Source organism: Lontra canadensis, unplaced genomic scaffold, assembly GCF_010015895.1.
Source record: "Lontra canadensis isolate GAN:19392208 unplaced genomic scaffold, GSC_riverotter_1.0 scaffold16, whole genome shotgun sequence".
Lineage (NCBI taxonomy): Eukaryota > Metazoa > Chordata > Mammalia > Carnivora > Mustelidae > Lontra > Lontra canadensis.
This window is the reverse complement of record NW_022631010.1, coordinates 17,279,697-17,302,557: the sequence shown is the minus strand read 5'-3', so window position 1 is coordinate 17,302,557 and position 22,861 is coordinate 17,279,697. Positions and strand designations below refer to the sequence as shown.

At 36.5% G+C, this 22,861-nt stretch overlaps 1 protein-coding gene across 1 annotated transcript in view; it reads right to left on the bottom strand.

Moving 5' to 3' along the window:
- The window catches only part of MACROD2 (mono-ADP ribosylhydrolase 2), a 1,923,023-nt gene that overhangs the window by 744,627 nt on the left and 1,155,535 nt on the right, over positions 1-22,861 (bottom strand). The window contains exon 6 of the mRNA XM_032859215.1: positions 11,778-11,899. Within this exon, the coding sequence (XP_032715106.1) occupies positions 11,778-11,899 (122 nt within the window). The remainder of the gene's footprint in view (positions 1-11,777; positions 11,900-22,861) is intronic.

Here is a 22,861-nt window from a genome sequence, read left to right as displayed (position 1 = left end):
ACGTGTTGACTGAGAGTTCTGTTATTACCGTTTCACAGAACTGCCATTTGCTGAATCCATACTCACCTGTATTACTTTCTTAGATTTTCGAAGATTCAGGAATCACAGAAATAAGCTACCAGACAATGATATTTGAGATACTTTCTCAGGGATATAATAATAATAAATCCACAGCATCTAAAAATGTTGTCAAACTATTTAATAACAATAGTACTAACACCACTACTCATTATAATGAAAGTTACTACAAGTAAAAAGTAAGCTTCACAAGCTCCCGTATATTCCAAGGACTTGGAACAGTGACTGGACCATAGCAGTAGCACTCAATTTGTATTTCCTGGGCAAATGACTACCAGTGAAACTTACCATGAAATCTCCTAAGGACGTCATAAACATGATGACATTTTAGCCTCATGAAAATGTTGGGATGGGCCTCCATTATTATTTATTATCATTTTTATTATCATTATTTATTATTTATATATAAAATATAAATATTTATATCTATTATTATTTATTATATATTATTTATTATTATTTATTATTATATTTTTATTTCTATTATTCTAAATTCTATTCTATTTTTCTGTTATATTTTTAAACATTTGAGTGGCAGCAAGGAAATTTCCCAAACAATGGGTTCAGAAGAGATGGAAAGATTCCACTAAAGTTATTCAACTCCTAGGGACAAAGCTCTGGGTGGTTCATACACTGCTGTACTTGGGCCATAATTATAACTGGCACACTATATTCTTTCCATGAGACACCTGCCAAGCAAATATTTCATCTTCTACACATTTCAGGAGTGTGTAAGTGTTCAAAACAAAGATGGCTAGGCTGTGTCTTAGACTCAATCTGTAACATTTTTCATGAAAAAAAAATTAGCTTTATAATTCTACTGAATAGTGCATAAACAAGTCTAGAGAGCGTTCTTGATACTGGCAGGTTTCTTTTTATTTTAAAAGTGGTATTGGTTTATTTGTTTTGCTCTTTTAGTCTCTCAATTTAACGGCTTAAGAATACCTTACATTCTATACATTGAAATGGCTCTTCTGAAAAACATATCTGAACATTTGCAGAAAGAAATACACAGTTTAAAGCCACTGCCGTGGCTCTAGACTATTAACCCTCTAGATATATGCCAAAATTGCCCTGTTTTTCAAATCTAATGGTAGGCTCGGCACTCTGTGGTCCGTGTTTTGAATTGACTATTTTCCTCATGATACCGTGATCTAATAACTGCGGCTCAGGTCAGGGAAAAATAAAACACTCAAGACGAACGTTTGCATTGCAAATCTGTTTATGGTTCCTATACAAATTTCACTGTAATACACTTTCTTTGACAGTGTGCTAGGCCAGTATTTCCTCTGAAAGACACTGTTGTAGAAACAGTAATGATTTTCCTGGGAATGTTCCTTAGCCTGATGCAAAGAACTGAAAATAATTAAGGACCAAATCTGGATAAATTGAGATGTTTTATACTTTTATTTTAAATATATGTTCCTTGGTCTTTGCTAATAGATTTACATCTGCAGAATGCAAAAGTGACTAAAAAATAATTCTTTCAAACTATAAAAGATGAAGCAAAAAGTTTCAGATAACCTTTCAGAAAGAATTGATCATAGGCATATTGTAAGCTTTTTAAAAAAAATATTTTATTTGTTTATTTGACACATAGAGAGAGAGAGAGAGAACACATTCATGAGCAGGGGGAGGGGCAGGGGAGAGGGAGAGGGAGAAGCAGACTCCAGGATGGGCTGACCCTGGGCCCTGAGATCATGCCTGAGTTTAAATCAAGAGTCGGATGCTTAACCAACTGAGCCACACAGGCACCCCTGAAAGATTTTTGAAGAAAACAGAAGATAATGCATTTCCCAAAATGTTAAAAGAAGACATAACTTGGCAGAATCCTTATATTGGGGGAAAAAAAAAATTCAAACTTAACTACCTAATCCAATTGCTTACCCTCAAAATGTACTGTATCTTCTAATTGATGAACGATTTTACATACATCCAACCTTGGGCAGCCAACTTTTCTGCTGTTTGTGTGATGAATCAAAATTTAGTGTCACGAGATGATGAGGAAAAATATTCAACCAAGCTGACACAATATTGTGATACTACTTCTCTACTACCTAAGAATTAATTTCACTTTCAATAACTCTGTTCATTCCATAGGTTACAATACTAGTCACATTAATTACCATCCTCGCAACCTATACATCACACTATACTTAAAGAAGCAGAGAATTTGGATGCTGAGTTCAAGAATAAAAATCTCTGGGCAACGTGTGTTTAGCACATTGCCCTACTGGAAACTCAGTTTAACTTAACCCAACGGTTCGCAATTCAATCAGACCCAACATTCTCTTTTTACAACTGTTTTGAAAAGCCCTCTTGAGTATGCTGAAATGACATCTATAAATAGGACTACTCAGCTATATTCATGAAGCAGAAGATGTCAGTGACCCACCCACATCCTCCCAGAACTCAGAGTTCCAGTAGCTGCCCACCTCCAGCAAATCCCCTTATGGGATTCTGCCTCAGGGTAGTCTCTCAGCCTGGCCAAGGAGCAGACAAGAAAGTCTGGGGAGTTAATCCCCCAGGAGCAGACCTCAGCTACCCACAAGTGGAAGTCAAAGATAAATGGCCCAGGTCCCCTCATTCTCCAGATGGGACAAATCCTAGGCAGGTCTTACATACTTGCCCAGAGCTCCCCAGCAGGAGTGAGCCTCTACCACCCACAGTGGTAGCTTGCTTATAACCTGACTCTTGGCTGCCTTCTCTTCCCTTTCTTAATTCCCCATTCCTCTGTCAGTGCGTTCTGTCCTAGCTTCCTAAAGAAAGTACTTGTACACAAATCCTTATTTCAGGGTCTGTTTCAGGGGGAACCCAAATCAAGACAATACATCATTTTTTAAAAAATCAATATAATGCCATAGGGGTAATATGAAAGAGATATAAAAGGAAAGTGGCAAAGTCAAGTTCTGTTTTCAACATGTAAACAGTCAGGCGTGACTACATATTGCCTAGTGTCACGTGCAATGAATTAAGCAGCACGTAATGACGTGGTCAGAGAGGTGCTTTCTCACATGGAATCACCATGAAGAAAAAACATGTGCAAATGCAGATTCACACAGGTGTGCTGTGTTACCAACTACCCTAAGTGGTGTGGCCAACAATGGCATGATTGGCAAAATGCAGAGCACACTAAGCTCAAGCTTCCCTTAATGTTCATGGTGGTTCACTAATACTGAAAGCAAAAGTTCTGTTTTTAATGTACACTACTGTTTATAAGAAGGTTTTATTTGTATGACTGTCAAGCAGAACATTAAAACATTGTACAGGATAAGGGGCAGTTTCTCAGCATATGCCTGGTCAGCTCACATGTCTTAGCATCTCTGGCCCTGCCCACAAAATGCTAGTGGCACCCTCCCCTACAATGGATTGCATTGTCTCAAACCACCCTCAGAAAGAAAGAAAGGAAGGAAGGAAGGAAGGAAGGAAGGAAGGAAGGAAGGAAGGAAGAAAGAAAAATTAAAACCGCAGGGGAAAGGGAAAAATCAAGGGATTTAGACTTTCACAATTTAAACCCCACCCCCATTTTTTGTTAGAAGTAAGGCCTTAAGCAATTTACTTATGGCCTTTCTGGCTCATATTCCTCCTCTGGAAAAAAACACACTCAGAGAGTTCAGAGACTAAATGAGTAAAACACAATGTCTGGCACCAAGTGATGGTTCAAAAATATTAACTATTTTTATTACTCTATTTCCTGGCTAAATGACTGATCTAATTCTAGTCATCTCTCCAACCAGGAGGCATGAATTGTGCAGTATATGAAAATATGGGTTTAAGAGTATAGTTATAAGTTTTCCAAGTATGGCTTATGAATTTATCATCTTTCCATGCTCTCCCTCCTTCTTGTCTCTACTATCCGCCCTTGGTCACTTGTTATTGCCAGTAATAATGACCTGATGAGAGTATTATTTGAGATTTTGTACCCCTAATGCCCAATTAGGATATCTTATAAAAGGTGAGCACAGGGAAGATAGAGGAAAAAAAAGTCCTGATTTAGCCTTTTTTCCCCCTCTTTGGCTTAATCAAAGAAACATAGAGAGCTAGCTGGACAATTTGAATAACAAATGAGATCATGTATAGGAACACACTGTTGTAAACTATAAAGCAAAGTGCAAATGTAAAAATGCTTCTGTTCTTGTTATTTATTAATAGTATCATTAGTTATACAGCTATTAGAATCCCGGCTAGGAAAGACACAGAGACTTAGCATTATCCTTCGTAAATGAGATAGTTGAGAATCAAGACTAGATGTTGTCTAAAAAGAGAAGAGGGAAGAAGATCACGCCCGTGGCTCTGTGGAAGAGGGTGTTTTGAAATGAAGAGCTGGCTGGGAAATGGTGGTACCAAGTTAGGCAGGGGAGCAGAGGTAACAAATTAAAGGGTCATCTTTTTAAGGCTGCAGAAGTCTTCTTGAAGAAGGGACTGCACTGATTGATGTGGCCTGTAATGGAAACTCAGATAATGAAATAAAACCGGCATTTAAGAATTTCAGGCTGAGAACTCATTGCCATGGCAACCCTCTCAGAAGGGAACTTGGATAAGAAAATAAGGTTTACTTGACTATGCCTTAAAATGAAAACCTACACTGCAGTGAAATAATTAAATACAGAATTCCAAATTTGCTTATTGCTGCAATGCTTAGAGGAAGCAGGGAAGTTGCAGGTCTGTTGTCTTTTCCATTGGAAGTCATTACTTCTTAAACTCTATGACTTGTGGAGGGAAAACCATCTAGTTTTGAGGGATCTCTATTGGTATTAGGTATTTCCTACCAGCAAAGATTTAATTTTTTTTTTTTTTTTACATTCCATACATCATCTAGCATGGTTCTCAAGTAGAAATTACAGAGGTGTATACTATGAAAACAAGCACCCAACTTTTAGTTGTTCATAATCACATAAAACTACCAAATTCATATATCAAATTTTAGCTACACTTCATGGGAAAATCATTTTTAACCTAAATAAAATCTGGTTTATATTCAGATTCTGATTGTTTCTATATTAATATCTATTTTCTTATTACATGTTCTCCCTCAAAGAACATCAAACTGGGTACACTATATTTTGTCAGTTACAAGGGGTTTTCCTGAATATCCAGTATCACTGACAGATATAAATCTTTTCCTTTTAACTGATACTGAGGGCAGAAATCACTTGATCCTTTTTGAATGGCTTGGATTAGGTTTCTAAAAGTAAAACTGATGGTAGAATTTGCCATTGAGGAAATTTAAGATCATATTGCAGAAAAGAAATAGAGGGCAAGACAAACTTACAAAAATCCTTATAAAATATTTCTATGCTCACTTAAAAACAACAAAAACAGTATGACATATAAGATAATATCTATGCTATTATAGCGCTCTACATCAATATTATTCATAACAGTCCCTGTGCAAAAGGAATCTTTCCTCACTGCCTTCAACCCTACACTCACCTCTTAGATTTAACCAAGATATTCACCAATACAAATAATTTCCTTCATATGATTTAGGTAATATACATTCAAAAGGATATCCTGTATATCTGAAGTCCCGCAATACCCCTTTAATTTTCTCAGGACACAGCATTGTCCCAGACATTAAAGTAATGCAGTTGTTCAATTTCACCAACCTGACTATTCATTTTTCAAGCCACATGTGTTAGAATACTGTGTTTCTAAGACCTGGGTTTTGACACCTACCTTTATCCTTCCCAAGGTTTTGCTGAGAAAATCTACACTCTCTGACTTTTCTTTCAACTTTTTCCCCCTGTTCCTATTTCTAATTATCCTCTCCATGTTGCCTACATTTTTTTGCCTATCCTGGAGTTAACACTCTCAAGGTTGCAGAAAATGTATATACAAGTAAATCTGCATATATTTGAATCTTGCCCAAGGGAAATTTGTGGTTGGAGGAAAATAAGTGAATTATATTTGAAGTAGGTTGGAAGAAATAAGGTACATGCACAAACGAGGTCTAGGAAGCATGGAAGATGGGTCAGATTTTTCATTTGAAACCCTTTATGATAAGACTTAGAAGAATCATGACTGAAATCATAAATTTAAACATTCGTCAGTATTAATAAAGCTGTGCTAATTAATAATTAATAGGAGATATGTGCCACTGTAAAATGAACCATTGGATTTATTGATTACTTTTATCCTTTTACAACCCAGAACAAACATGTAGATATATACTGAAAAGAAGCCACCAAGAAGAATAGACAGAGGAGAGAAATGTAAGGAAACATTCTCTCTTAAATTAATAAAAGAATATTATTTTTTCATAGTGAAAAATTTTGTCTACAACACCTTCAAAAACAAATAACTACCTTATTTCTAGATAAGCACACGTAACTTTTCCCCTCCTCTGTATTTAAAGGGTATCTCTTTTTAGCAAAAAACTGAAGGTAAGTGAAAGTATTTTTTGTTTCTCCCAAACTTCCTCCAGACCTCCTTCCAATTCCCCTCCTCCCCCAGGCTGAGGCCCTGAGCACTTTTATCATCCTCTAATTTATCCTGCCAAAGTGAAAAGTAATTTGATTAATTTCTTCATGTTAAGGTATTAGGAAATTAATTATCTACAGATGTCAGGAGTATTTGCATTTTAAAGGAAAATTGCAAGAAAAGACAATGCCTGGCCATCATAAATTACTCATTAATTATGGAATTCCAGATATCTGTGGGAAGATATGTAAAAGTAATGAGAACGAGAGAATGCTCTCAAATCATACAATGGATATGATGATCTTATCTATTTATTTGTCTGGATGGGCAGGAGATTGAGACAAATTATGTATTTGAAGACAACCATTATATCTTCTGGGATTTAGGAGATGTTTAAAAATGTCTCGGTAGGGGGGCACCTGGTGGCTCAGTAGGTTAAGCATCTGACTTGATTTCCGCTCAAGTTCTGATATCAGGGTTGTGAGACTAAGCATGACACATGCTCCACACAGGGCATGGAGTCTGCTTAAGATTCTCTCTCTCTCCCTGTCTCTCTGCTCATTCCCCTCCCAAAGGAAAGTCTTGGCACACGGTAAGTCTTATTAATATTTTTAAGTAAATAAATGATTATACTCTTTGTTTTACCTCCAGTAAAATTTTAAAGAAATTCTTTGGAGATACAAGAATAAAGCAGAAATCTCAGAAATCTCTGATACCTGTGTTGTGATCTCCAAGCCTTTGCTTTAACTTTGGCAGAAAAGTGGTGCCTGGCAAGTATTTCTTTTATTCAGGAATATTTCCCTAGCCCCCTGCAGGTGGGCAGGGTTATGTGAATATTTTGACCAATGAAATGGGAGCAGAAATGGTGTCTGTTGCTTCTAAGCTGAGATAGTAAAAAGTTCATGCATGAGTTTGCAAGGTCTCTGAGGTCTCTGTTCTAAGGCTGAGCAGGTTGTCAGTTCAAAAGAGCACAACTATGAGATGACAGAATGTCCATTAGCCAAGGTCTCTGAATGTAATCTGCTGAGATCTTGAGGTTGTCTGTAGTTGTAGCACAGCCTAGCTGGTCCAGATCATTACAGTACTTAACCATATTGTTTTATGGTTACTTTGTTACATATCTACTATACCACTTTAACTAGTTAATCCTTACTCATTTTTTGTTGCTTTGTTGTAAAATGACACATAGTGGGAGAAACCATAATGATATAAGAGTATTTTTTGAGAAGTTAAAGATTAGACTATAAATTTAAGATAGTTAAGTGTGGTGACAAGACTGGTATAATTTAATTTAATTCAATGCATGTACTGAGCAATAAAATTCTGTGGTATGCTCTGCACTGTCAATACAAATATGAGTTGGTAATAATAACAATTATATCATTAATGATTATAAATAAGATGATAATAATAGTTATAATTGTCAAATAAATATAATATCATAAGATAATAGAAAATATATATTAGTCTCTGTCCCCAGTTCTTGACACAGAGCTCCCCAAACTCTTGTAATTCTCTAAGTAATAAGAACCATAGAAACATCTTTTGCTCTAATATAATACTTGTCTTTGACTCCATCTCTGATATAGGTCTCCTAAAACTCTTATAAATTCCTAAGTGATAGGAGCACATGGATTATCTTTTATTCTACTGAAGTAACTCTTGGTGAGTTCCTGGATTATTCCTAGAGGGGGGCTGTTCACTAGAAAGACCAAGCAAGGATTAGAAGCTTGAAACTTTCAGCCTTGCCCCTCATTCCCCAGAGAGGGGAAAGGGGCTAGAAATGGGAGTTGATGATTGACCATGCCTATCTGAGGAAGCCTCCACAAAATTCCAGTAGTATGGGTTCAGAGAGCTTCCAGGTTGCCAAACCCAACCACACCGGAAGAGTAAAGGAAGCCCCCGACTCCATAGGGACAGAAGCTCCTGTGGTCAGGATCCTCCCAGACCTTGCCCTATGTACTTCTTCATCTAAATGTTCATTTATAACCTTTATCATATCCTTTAATAAACTGGATGGGGCACCTGGGTGGCTCAGTGGGTTAAAGCCTCTGCCTTCAGCTCAGGTCATGATCCCAGGGTCCTGGGATCGAGCCCCGCATCGGGCTCTCTGCTCAGCGGGGAGCCTGCTTCCCCCTCTCTCTGCCTACTTGTGATTTCTGTCTGTCAAATAAATAAATAAAATTTTAAAAAATAAATAAATAAACTGGTAAATGTAAGTATATCACTGAGTTCTGTGAGCCCTCTTAGAAAATTAATTGAACCCAAGGAGGAGGTTGTTGGGACCTTAGATCTATAGCTGGCTGGTTCAGAAACATAGGTGATAACCCAAGGTTGCTACCGGCATCTGGAGGGTTTAGGTGTAGGGGTTTGGGGAATAGGTAACCTTATGGAGCTGAGCCCTTAACCTAGGGGATCTGACGCTATCTTCAAGTAGATAGTGTCAGAATTGCATTAAATTGTAGGATACCCAGCTGCTGTCCCAGAGAATTACAAGGTATGAGGAGAAACCTCCACAAATTTGGTGACCAAATGTTTTGTGTGAACAGCAAAGGAGACATCACAAAGAATAAATGCGTAATGAGGAAGGACAAGGTTTTTCCCTACACAGGAGAGGGAAAAAAAATGAGTTTTTCTTTTATAAATATACTAACTGAATACTTGATAATAATTTATTTCTGGTTGAACAAAATCAAGAGATGACATGATAAATGTCTAGAGGTCTGGTTTTCAGAATAGATGTCAAAGCGAATGATCTCAATCTCCTAAATTTGCCAAATCCTAAAATGTGAAAATAACTTATACTTGAAGTAATATTGCCAAAGAGTTTTATAGAGAATTACATTTTTCCAAATATCTTACATCCATTATTTCAACTGATCCCCATAACAGCCTCTTGAATTAGATAGATCGGAGATAACACTAATAATTTGCTTATTCTTTGTAGGTGGAAACTGAGACTACAGAATATTGACATGGCTTATCAATAGTCACACGTGACAACTGGTAAGGCAAACACTAAGCAGCTCTGGTAAAAGGGTTTATGAGAAATTTTCTGTGACATGTATATAAATGAGCTCAAGTTAAGTTTATTTTCCACCTTAATAGCCAGGCTTTTTATATCAACCCTCTTTCCCCCATCTATTATAATAAGTACACAAAGTATAAGCCAATACATTAAAACATATATCCAATTGTAATCAGTTTCTAAGAATTTTCCATTTTCTCCACATAATGAGGATTTGATTGTATCAGCAATGTAATTTTTTTAACATTGGTCGAACATGATATTCCATATAAAATAGAAAGCCCACTTCCTTCTTTAATAAAGGAAGGAAGGAAGGAAGGAAAGTAGAGAGTGCGGAGGGAGAAAAGGAGGGAGGAAGGGAGGGAGGGAGAAAGGGAGGAAAGAAGAGATTGTGGAGGGAGAGAGAGAGGAAGGGAAGGAGGGAAGGTAGGTGGGAGGAAGAGAAGGAAGGAAAAAGGGAAGAAAAGAAGGGAGGAAGGAAGGAAAATAGATTTTTTGTGTATGAATAAGAGACAAGGCATTTGACAGAAAATCCATTCAACTGGACATCTTGCTTCATGTTTTGCAAATATTTTCCACCTCCATTTTTATTTTTATTAATATTGAAATGACTTCGGTTTAGCATCATTGACTAACTTAGCACCAAGTAAGATGTAATTAACCCCTCAAAATCATCATCCAAAGTATTTAGATAGACCTAATCCCAATCTCAAGATGATTAGAGCATTGCTTTAGTCCATCTGTAGGTCATCTGACAAAAGTAAATTGAACTTAGTCCATAATTCTCCCACTCCTTACCTAATGGTAGCAAGTAATATAACAGCAGATATGATTGTTTTAAGATCATCATCGTCAGAGACTTTTTTTTTTTCCTATTAAAAGAATGGGTGCTGTTTTTATACTATTTCTAGTGGGCTAGCATCTTCTTACTTTCTTTTGGCTTTAGAAAAGGAATCATTAGCTATGCCAGTGAATTCATTAGCTAATTCATTAGCTAATTCTTTTCAGGTCTCAAGGTCTATATAGAATTGAGAAACTAGAAACTTCTATACCTATCCATTTTTCCAAGCACTTCAGTCCCTTGCCTTTATAATCAATATGCCATAGTGATAAAATTTTAATTATTCCTAAATGTGCACACCTGGGTTGATTTTCCTTATTTTGCTGTAAAAAAAACAGAATCAGCCCACTAAGTTTAATAGTTTCTTTTGCTCCATTCTCTTTGAACTCAAGTTTTCTCCTCTAAGACAGAGGGATCTTACTTATTGATTCATTTTTAAAGAAAAAAAAATTAAAAATCAAAGAGTGAAATAAAATATTATGTTCTGTTAATAATTAAGCAAAGATTTAAAAGATTGTATAATCAACTTGCAAAAAAGTGTTATTTTAAGCAAACTCACCAATGTACATTGAAAAAGGCATTTCAAAATTATAATTATGCTTGAAAAGTCCAGCAACCAACTAGGGTTATCTAAATGTGTCTGACTCTCAGTGCTCCTTCATGCAAATAATAAAACCTCCGCTTTTGTGACCTCCTAAGTAATGTCGATCCATTCAGCCTGCTAAGAAGTCAAGGGTTAAACTATCTTCCTGCCCCACAGTTCCACGAAGGTTATAATCTATGTGAAAAGATCCCAGGGATTCTGCCCAAATTAACTTACTTTTGGGTATTTACACTCTCATTTTTCTCATACTTTTGTTTTCCTGGTGTAATTGAGATGTAATAAATGTAGGACATGTTGCAAAAGAAAAGCAGGTGAATAAATACTCCCAAATCCAGCTCAAAGAGACTTCCTTTCATCCCAGCTTACTGGTAAGGAAATAGATTAGATCCACATTTTTGAACTCTCTCAGTCTAAATTGATAAAATTTAGAAGGGATGTGGCATACCCAGCTACAGACTATTAATTTAAGAAGACCCAAATAGGCATCAACTTTTAAATTAAAATGCCCACATGCACCCTTTCTCCAAAAGGTAACGGCACTATGGATGGAAGAAAGTAGGTGAGATGGCTCCAGTTGTACGGTTCTATAGCTTTAACCCCCAAAACATCACACACAATTAAGCAAATATTTAGGGCACACAAAAGAGTGGAGTTATAATAGCCAGTAGCACATCACTTACTGAGAAGCTTAACTTTAGTTTTCTGAATTTCAAAAATGGTTTCTTACTGCATTTTGGATGATATTATTTTCCCAAATACAAAGGCTGAAAAGAATAAGAAATAAGAAACAGAAAAGAACTTACAACTGATCGGATGTTATTTTCTTTCATCAGCTTCAGAGATGATTTATAGCAATTTGCAAGGTCTTCCTTGTGGGAACCATTAATATGACCTCTGGCTATTGGTCCTACGGTATGGATGACATCTGCACATGCAAAAGGAAGGAGAAATAGCATAAGCAAGGTATTTTTCACTTTTCACATAAATGGTGCTTTATTTATTGTAGATATTTGTGCTGGAGCCTGGCGATGAGCAAGCTAAGAATTATTGATGATGCAAATACTTCTCTGGTAGAAGATTTTATATAGCACAGCCTCTTAAAGTAGGCAGTTGCCCAGGAAGGTGATAATTGTGAAAGGGCATCCCCTACCAGTAAATTATTTCATTGTTATTGGTCAGATCCTAGTGAGACAGATTATAATACAAGATGTGAATAATTGGCACCCTGGCAAAAGACAAACCCTTGGTGAGAAATAAACTGAGAAATAATTGCCTGCAAAATGACCGTTCTGAATTGACATGGGAAAGAAGAACCAATGTTTCACATCACTTTACGTATAAATAAGACAATAGTTCCGGGCATTGTACACAATAAAAAGGGGCAAATTTCTGAGAATGAGCCAAGATAATTTGTAACAATCAGTAATAACCCTAAAAGGAATAACTTTAAAACATCTCTACCAATTTTAAAGTGCAACCTACCAATCCTCACATATATGAGGTATGCTAGGCATAATAGTCCCTAATAGTTACCTAGCTTCTATTGTTTTCTATATTAAAACTTTCAAAAAGCAATCTATACTTTCAACCTCTATATTTAAAACACAGAATTAGATTTTTTTGGGGGGGGGCACATAAAACCAGTCATTGTGTTTTTTTAATACCTTTACACACATAAATTTTTTCACTTAGGAACATAATGAAATAGAACTGTTTCAGTTTTAAAGTCTGTAAGGATCACAAGAGAGAACTCAAATCATAAACCAAATTACTTGAATGCCTTGTAACATCTGTTTTCCAGTCTTAGCTGTTAATCTGGATTATTTGCCCATCTCATCGATGTAAGTAACAACAACTAATCATGTTTGATCAGAAGGACAACTTTGGTCTAATATTACTGGATTACTATAATGAATTGAAATCATTTGCTTTGTCCAATCAGTACCACTTCATTTCAACAACAATGACAAGATAAGAACACATCACAAAAGTGAGACTATGGAACAGTCTTAAATTGCATAGGAAATTTAAATGGCAGAAAATAAGTCCCTAAGGGTAAAATCTTTGTTGTCTGCCTACTAAATACTCAGACTACTAAATACTCAGAATACTGAGGGTATTATCTGATGTTTGAGAAATCCTCAAAATGTTGATTAAAACCCTTGTCAGATAATATTAAAGATGATATCTTGTGATCAAAATAGGCAGAAACATCACCAGCGAGTTCATGCAGATGTTCTTGCACAGGCCAATGTTGCTTTAAAGTGAGAACCCCAATAACATAGGAGAGGACAAAGGGAGATTAGGTTATGTCTAGCAAAAACAAAAACAAAAACAAAACAAAACAAAAACCCAGCACACAGTGATATCATTTTTTTAATAATAGAGTAACACATAAGAGCTGTATCTATTGAAGCAATGCAAGTTCTCTTCCAGATGTAGTGAATTTTTATTTGAATATTTCACGTTAGCTTCCATTTTGAACCAAACGCTAGAATACGTGAAGAAGGAAGGTTGTGCATGGCTTTACTTCATTTTCCCCTTCATGACTACCTGTTCGTGCCCAGCTATAAGATTCTAAATCCCCCAATGAATCCAAAGGGAGAGAAGCTGTAGAGTAACAACACAGGATTCTAGAGAACAACATTTCCCTGATAAGCTGTGGGTTTAAAGGTCAATTACATTTGGGAATCACTGGGTGAAATTAAATCAAAACAGCTACCTTAGTGTAGGACTTTCAGGACATTCAGTATGCAACAATGGATTATGAATCTCAACCAGAGGGGATACAGAATGGAATACATTTGACTGTTAAAAACTATGTTTTACAGAGTACTTCAAGGGACTAAATTCCCACAAATTTACCTTTGGGAAATGTTATGCCAGGACAACTCCAGTACCCTCACTGCCATTGTTAAAGGACAAATCCATGGGTTTTATTTTGTTTTCTTCCCTTGTTTCCAAATGCCTCTGTACCTCAAATACTTAATACATAAAGAAGCAACAAGGTATTGTTGCTTGGATTCCTTATAATATGGATGGAGAAGGTCAAGAATAAGTGCCTCTTATCTGGGGTCATACAGATGTGTCTACTTGAGCCAAGTAAAAACAGGGCTTAGGGGCATTAATGGGAAGAGGAAAGAGAGAGAGAGTCCATAAAAGGAGAAAATGGTGACATTTAAAAAATCCTTTTTCTTTGCTTTTCCCTGTAGACATCATTGTCCACATAACTTCAATGGGATTTATGAAAAGCTATTGCTTACATTTCTTCAGTTCTCCATTTAATTTAAAAGTCTGAAGACAAACAGCCAATCAATGAGCCTTCTCCTCAACATCAAAATATCGATCCCTGTATTTTATGCTCTATATTAAACTTACAACATCCAAGATCAAGTGTTATTATTGACCAACACAATGACCTCTCAGATCCACAAAGCTGAAGGTGAATCAATGTGAGGCCCAAAAGTAAATTTCCTTCATTATTTTAATTGTTCATAGCACTTAGGAGTGATTCTTCCACACTGATAAGTTCCTCTTTTCCCATTATAAAACTCATTCAGGGGTCTGCCTTCCAATTCCAGCTCCAGCCCTGACTTGCCAAGTGCTCCAGATGAAGCCACCCTTTCGCTGGCCCCTGTCTTGGTTTCCTTATCTGCAAAACAAATCAACTGCTTAGATGATCTCTGTGGTTTATTCTGTGATGTGTGGCCTCATTAACATTTACCTTGGTATCAGGGACAGATGGAGAACAAAATGATGCCTGGGCAGTTACAAGAGACCTTAAACAAGTGGCTTGCAAGTTTTGTGAGTATTAAGGATCCTTTTTCTAATATCAAAAATATCACAGACTACCTTTTCACAATACTAGCTTCAAAATCCATTGATGGAGAACAAGTTTGAGACAAACAGCTGTTACAACATCAATGAGTCTTTGCACTAATTTACATTTTGTTGAACACAATAGCATCTTGATATAGATACATATGTGTGAGATAAATGCATTCAATCCATAGATAATGCTTTCACTTGCACATGAATTTGTGGATTCCTTGGTATAAATAAGATAATGTAAACAGAAGTGTTTAATTTGATTTCTGGTGCATATAGAAGCTCAATTACCACCACCACCAACAGCAGCAATATCCAAGATACCTTATACACACAGGCAGAAACGACAGTCATCATCTGTTCTGATATGGAAAGTATACCACACTTTAAGTCCTAAGGCCTGATTAAAAGTCAGAAGCCCCACATCTGTCACTAATTAGCTGTGTGACCTTGGACAAGTCACTCTCCTCTTTGGGTTTCCCTCTCCAAGTTAAAAGAAGGAGTTGAATAAGATGGCCTTTAAGATTCTTTGAATTCAATTCCTCTCCTGTTTGCCTATTAAGAATAGACCTATAGATTCTGAGTAGTCTAATTCATTCTTGTGCAGATAAATGAGCAGCACTTGTGGTTCAAGTTTCTCAAACATGCTTATACAAATAAAGTGCAAATTGGTCCCATCCCCAGAGACAGTGTTTTATGTACCTATCAAAATTATAAACGTAGACTCCTCTTGATCCAATAGTTCTATTTCTAGGAATGTATCCTAGATAATATGCTTACTCATATGCAAAATGGCATTTATACAGGTCATTCACTATAATACTGTATATGACAGGCAAAGATTGGAAGCAACCTCAGTGTCCATCAATAGGGACTAGTAAAATAATTATGCTTTTATACAATGAAATATTGTGTTTCTGTAAAAAGAGCAATGAAGATATTTACATGTGGTTTTGGAAATATATTGAAGATATATTGCTAAGTAAAAAAATGTGGAGAGGTATAATTAATATGCTACCATTAGTGTAAAAATATCCCACAGGTGAAGGAAAGAATATACTTTCTTTTTTTTTAGCTAATACTTGCATAAAACAACTCTGGAAGGAGTAACAAGCACTTAATTACAGTGATTCCCTACTAGGGTCATGATGGAAAATGCAAAAATAAAGGCAAATATGGGAAGGAGACTTTTCAATGTTTGTCTGTTATACTTTTTTACATTCAAATTATATGAATATATTACCTACTCAACAATTAATTAAAGCATTAAAACAAAGGGTACATGGTTAATTAAACCATGTTCCTGGATCCCATCTACCATATCTCTACGACATTCAAAGATTGTTACTGTGCTTTATAAAGATGATCTTACATCATTGTAAATATGAAAAATTCTTGAAAAAGATACAGTTCCAAGGGATTTAACAGAATGACTCCACTAGGTATATCTTTCCTTATTTTATTACTCTCAATAATCTCTTTACGTAAAGTAATTATTTTCAGATAAAAGTATGGTACCAATGGTGGACAAAAGGGAATTTTTCTCCTATATGTTTAATATCTACCTTTAATATTTCACTACAATCTTAATATGCAAATTGAATCTTAGATACTTTATAGTGGAAATGTAGTACAGGCATATACATCTTAGGTATCTCAGCAATCAAAGAATTTTGAATAGTAGCTAAGAATTTTTGGAAATGAAAAGGACAATATAGAAAATTTCATCTGTTTTCCCTTGTTCAGGAACCAGAGGGGGAGAATAAAATGTCCAAAGTTGTACATCAACTTGGGGAGATACAATATCACAATGGCAATGTGATTATAGATAAAGTTTTCCTAAGGTGCCTATTTAATTGAAGGAAATGACATACATCTGTATATACAAAATTTGGCATGTTTATCCTGAATCCCATTGCTTTTACCTCATAGTTTGTACACACTCAGATTCTGGTTAGGTATTGCTATGGATAAAAACAAAAAAACAACACTTCCTGAAACAAAACAAAAATAAACAAAAACTACCCCAAAATATGGTGGCTTAAGAGTGGTTAACAACCATTTCATTATTTCTTATGGTTCCTCTGGGTGAGAAATTCTGAAAGGGCTCAGCTAGGGGGTCTGGTATAGGGTGTCTCCCATGGTTGCAGTCAGCCCATGGCTGGTAGTGGAACAGTGGTGGCAATAAAGCAGCTAAGAGTTGGACTGACATCCCTCCCTCTTCATATAGTCTCAGGGACTCTCCATAGGGACTAGTTTGGGTTTCCTCACAACATGGTGGCCTCAGAGTAGTCAGTTTGCCCACATGACAGCTCAGGGTTCTAAGAGCAAGTGTACCAGAAGTAGAAGCTAAGTCACCCTTATAACCCAACCTTGGAAGTTGCATAGTATCACTACCCCTATCCCTATTGGTTGCAACTATCGCACAATCCCACCCATTTCAAATGTAGACACATAAACCCCTCCTCTTGATGGTAGGAGTAGCAAAGAATTTATGAACATATTTTATAATGGCCACATCTCAGGACTTCCCAGACACTTGGGCTTTGTTTTGGTTAGCATGTTTTGTTTTGTTTTGTTTTTTTAAGATTTTATTTATTTGACAGAGAGAGAGATCACAAGTAGGCAGAGAGGCAGGCAGAGAGAGAGACGGGGAAGCAGGCTCCCTTCTGAGCAGAGAGCTTGATGTGGGGCTGAATCCCAAGACCCTGAGATCATGACCTGAGCCGAAGGCAGAGGCTTAACCCACTGAGCCACCCAGGCTCCCCAGCATGTTTTTTAATTAAAAACTCTTGTAGTAGATATATTAGAAACCATAGAAAAAGCCAACATGACTAAATCTATTTCCACATAGCTATTATAGAAAACAGTGTGGGGATTCCTCAAAAAAACTAAAACTAGAACTACCATAACATCCAGTGATTCCACTATTGAATATTTATCTGAAGGAAATGAAAACATGAGCTGAAAAAGATATCTGCACCCCCATATTCATAAAGCATTCTTGACAATAGCCAAGACATGGAAACTTCCTCAGTGTCCACCAATAGGTGAATGGATAAAGAAAATGTGGTCTGTATATGCACAGTGGACTAATATTCAGCCATAAAATAATTATTCAGCCATAATATAGAAAAAACATCCTGTCATTTTTTTTTAAAGATTTTATCTATTTGACAAAGAGAGATCACAAGTAGGCAGAGAGGGAGAGAGAGAGAGAGGGAGGAGGAAGCAGGCTCCCTGCCCAGCAGAGAGCCCGATGTGGGACTCAATCCCAGGACCCTGAGATCATGACCTGAGCTGAAGGCAGAGGCTTAACCCACTGAGCCACCCAGGCAGCCCCAAATCCTGCCATTTTTTGACAACATGGATGGACCTTGAGCCTTATGCTAAGTGAAATAGGTCAGACAGAGAAAGGCAAGCACCATGTCATTTCACTTTTGTGTGGAATCTAAAACAACAAAACAATAATAACACACCCAAGCTCATAGATACAAAGAACATATTGGTGGTTGCCAGAGATAGAGTTAGTGGTTGGAGTGGCAGAATTGGATGAAGGGGGTCAAAAGGTACAAACTTCCAGTTATAAAATACATAAGGCCTTGGTGTGTAATATATAGCACAGTGACTGTAGTTTATAATACCATATTGCATATTTGAAAGCAGCTAAGAGAGTAAATTTTGAAAGTTCTCACCATAAAAAAAAAAAAACAAACTATTTCCAGTGTTTTCTCAGACCTATTATTTTAATAAGTCAGCTGTTGATTTAATAAAAATCAGAGCTGGAGAGAGATTGAATTAATACATTTATTAATTGTAAATACAATCTAATTTGGAGATCACAGTGTTATTGTAGCTCCGGCATAGAACTGCCAGGCCCAGCACTAGTTTCTTTGCTTCTTCTATACTCAAATCTGGCAGGAAGCTGGGGGCAAAGGAAAGGGTAGGGATGGCTGTTATAGAATCAGCATCATATCTCCCTGTGAGCAATAAAATAATGCTATTTCCCCAAAATGCCCATCTTCTCATTCAAGAAAGGAAAGGGAGCCTTCATACATTTGAGGTCCTTTCTTATACAAGTGAGGAAAGGTGAGAAAAAAGCCATGTGATTTGTACATTTAATCAACATTTCAAATGCAAGCCCTTGAAGAGGTATGGAAAATGAGATGGCAGGCCCTTTTGTGCTCTATCACACTAAAAGTGTGGCAAGACAAATGAAAGCTGTTTTTGCTCATCTATTTCAGAAATCAATCAGTCTATAAATCACCTCTTTTGTTTTGAAGTTATAACCACCACCTTGCATTCCCCCAATTCATTTTATCCTGGGAAATTAGTCTGAACTACACAGAAAAGGGGATTAGGATAGGTTTTCTTTAGAGGGGGTGCAGGGGAGAGCATGCTTTCATTTCCAAAAGTGTAAACTGAAAAATGTGTGATTGGAATGCCAAATAAGTATTGAAAGCAGGAGAATTATTTACAAAGATTCAATCAGACTTATCCTTGGGGGGAAAAAAAGAAAGAAAGAAAATCAGCGAAAACATTCTGTGAAAAAATATTAGCATAATGAATTTTAAAACAAATGAGAGAGCACATATAGGTGGCTTGCATCATTTTCCATTTGAGAAGTGACTGTGCTACATTCAAACTGTTAATGAACAGTCAGACGGGTGTAGAATCAATTACATGTTGCTTTCATTCACTCCACTCTTGTATTCATAAGCATAATCGGTCCATCTAACAGACTGCATAATGATGCTGTGCCCTGTCAATCATATTCAAATTGCATGAATTTTAAGGGGAAAACCAATGTGTGGAATTAAATTGATTTTCTTTTCTAAAGATACAACCACCTATCCAAGCACTAAAGGTATTATTTGTAAATCTTATTGGCCAATTTATATGATAAGCACCACCTATCTATGACCTGAAACAGCACACTTGAAGTTCAGTAAACAGGAAATTGAATTACCACCTCATAGCATTACAAAGTAAATGCTGCCTTTTCTCTCCATATAGGTCAATGTTTTCATATACACATTTTCAAAGCTTGTTTTTGTTGTATTTCAAGAAACAATCAATTGTACATAAGATGTTCCTTTTCAACCTGCCGCAGACATCAGTTAGAATGTACTTCAACCATTGCCCTGCAGGTTTCTAAGTTTGGATTATTTGCTCACACACTTCTTCAGCTGCATGATGGATATCTTTCTATGTCCAGAAAGACTACAGTCACCCAGCTCTTTGCATAAGTTTGGGACAAACTGCCACTTACAGTGTTATCTTCTAGCCCATTTTCCTTTGAGTCTGTGAATTAACCATTTCTTTTCACTGTTTTTAGTTACAAAAGAGCTTTGGTGTATCTCTCTTAGCCTCCTTGGGAGTTATAGTTCCCTAAATAAGATGTCTGTGTCTAAGATTAAGTACGGAGTAGCTAAACAACTTTTGCATTTTGCAGTCGATAAAGGCATACCGAATGCACTGCCAAAGCTTGAATGAATACACCCAGCTCAGGCTGAAGTTTGTTCCCATTTTTACATGACAATGTGATGATATTGCCATGTTTTGGACATCATGTGCTGCTAATACGTTTCATGCTTCACTGACTTTAAAGTTGTGAGGTTTTAAGCTTAAATTGTGAGGTTTAAATTATCAAATATTATTTGAGCAGTTTCTACCAAAATGTTACCCTCTATATTAAAAGAGAGAGAGAGAGAAAGAAGAAAGAAAGAAAGAAAGAAAGGAAGGAAGAAAAGGGCAAAGCTTATCTTTAATAGTTTATTAGCTTCCCCTCTTCTGCCAAAAATCTATTTAAGGTTGATTTTGCTGATGAGACAGTCTCCTGTTTCAATGGATCCCTATATATAAGGGTCCATTTTCAATAGCAGAGATTGAAATTTGTATAAAAGGGATATCCTGTGGTCAGCCATTTATAGAATCTTTGGGATTTCACAGGGTATTGGGGACATCTGCATTACAATAGTGTTATTTCCAACAGAGAGGGGTCTCAGAAAGACTGTGGGAAGCTGAATTATCTGCAAAATTCCAACATTTCACATCATTTTAGAATGAACCAAAAGAGAACACATCTTAGAAGGAAGTGAGTCAAATACATGGCATTTCTAATGCTTCAGTAGCAGGGGTGAGAGGAGGTGGAGGTCCAGATAGACAATATGACTTTTTCAAGGAAGATAATAATAAGGTCTTTGTTCTGGTTCAAGGGATGGGCAGCAATTTGCAGCCTTTTCAGACAGATGCAAAACCAGCACTTTATTAAGATACAAGGGGAAAGTAGAGTTTAAGCATCCCACTTAATGGGTAAAAATAAGTGAAAGCTAGTCAGCACTACCCCCCTCCATATAGCCTCCCCACTCTTCCCCCCAATGGTGAGGGTAATTTTACAAATGCAGAATCTAGGCTAGGACTAGAATGTGCAGGGGGTGTGTCATTGTCGGGACACAAAGGCTGATGTTGTATGGCATGCCTTCACTTGTCATCAGCCTTCCTTACCAACACCAGTCTGGACAAGAAAGACTCTTCTGTGATCATTCACTCAGTCATTAATTTTGTCCTTTATTCAATAAATATTCATTGAGAATCCACTCTGCGCCAGGTACATAGGGCAATTGCCCCCATTCACTTGCACAAAACAAGTGTTGTGCTTTTCTGACTCCAGACTTTTCCTGGTGCTGAGAGAGCCCTCACCTTTGCCTTTCAAAATCCTTTCCATTCCATAAAACCCAAAGGGTATTTATCTTCACTTTAATCAGTGATCCATGAACACTACTACATGAACTAATTCTGAACTCATTTCTCCTCTTGTGGTCTCCAGTATCATTTATGTTTGGCCATTTATATGACTTTTAATATCAACATTTCTGTACATACAACTAATAAGATTCCATCAGTCAGAGCTCTGTAATAAGACAACATTCTGCCTGAGGAGGCAAGGCATTTCTTGTCATTGGAGGTAATCAAATATGATTATATGTTCTCCAAGATTCTTTCTAATTCTGCGATGCTGTGATTCTGTGTTTCCTGTCTTCATGTAAAGACTCCCTGCTTCCACTGCAGGGAACATGACAAATCTATGTTTAAGTTTCCCACAAAGCCAAAAACTCAATGGGAACAGTTGTTTAATGGATAATTAGTGAATTTGTGGGTGATTAAATAAATCAGATATGATATACTGGATTAGAGAAAACAATGAGGTAGAATGGCCAGTCTGGACTGGGCAAACAATGGAATGTAGTTTAACTGGTTCGTATCAGTCAACATACATTTTTATGGAACTGAGAATCTATTTCTTCACAGAAAGATTCAGCATAGCCTGATCAAAAATTTCCTAATAAGTGCACAACAGATGATTAAAAAAAAAAAAAAAAAAAAGACTCTAACACCATCACACTCCAACAAGGTTCTTTCCAAAGACTTCCCATAGGGAGGAAAAAAAAAGTGTGGTGACTCCTTTGCCTTTTTTTGCAAGAGATAATTAAATAAATGCATTTTTAAAATGTGTCACTTCCCTCATCTTCATATAGCTATTTTTAGAATAAATTTGCTTTGTTCTAGAGATTGGTTTTGGCTCTCAACTGACAAAATGGAAAATGATAGATTCTCTACATATCTTCTCTAAAATTAATGGAATCACTGTTCACATTTCTTTAAAAAGTGACATCTGGGTATAATGAGCCTACCTCTCCATCAAAATAAACCAAGTATAATTTCTCTCAGAGACCAGTGCATTCATAAGTCAGCTCTAGACTAGAGGTATTCCGTACATTTACACCTATATTCTCATTCTGCTTGCACTCTCATGGTCTACACACCCACACAAGTCTCTATACCTAATTTTCTAAAGGAACACTTGTATTTAGAAAAGACAATGAGAAGGACAGAACACTTTAAGAATTATTTTAACATATATTCTAAAAGAAAGAATATGTGGAAATTTCTATACCATGAAGCCACATTTTTCATGAGGTGGCTTTCATCTCCAACAATATGAACAAGGGGCAAGGGAGGGTAAGAATGACAAAATATTTAAATAATAAGGATAATT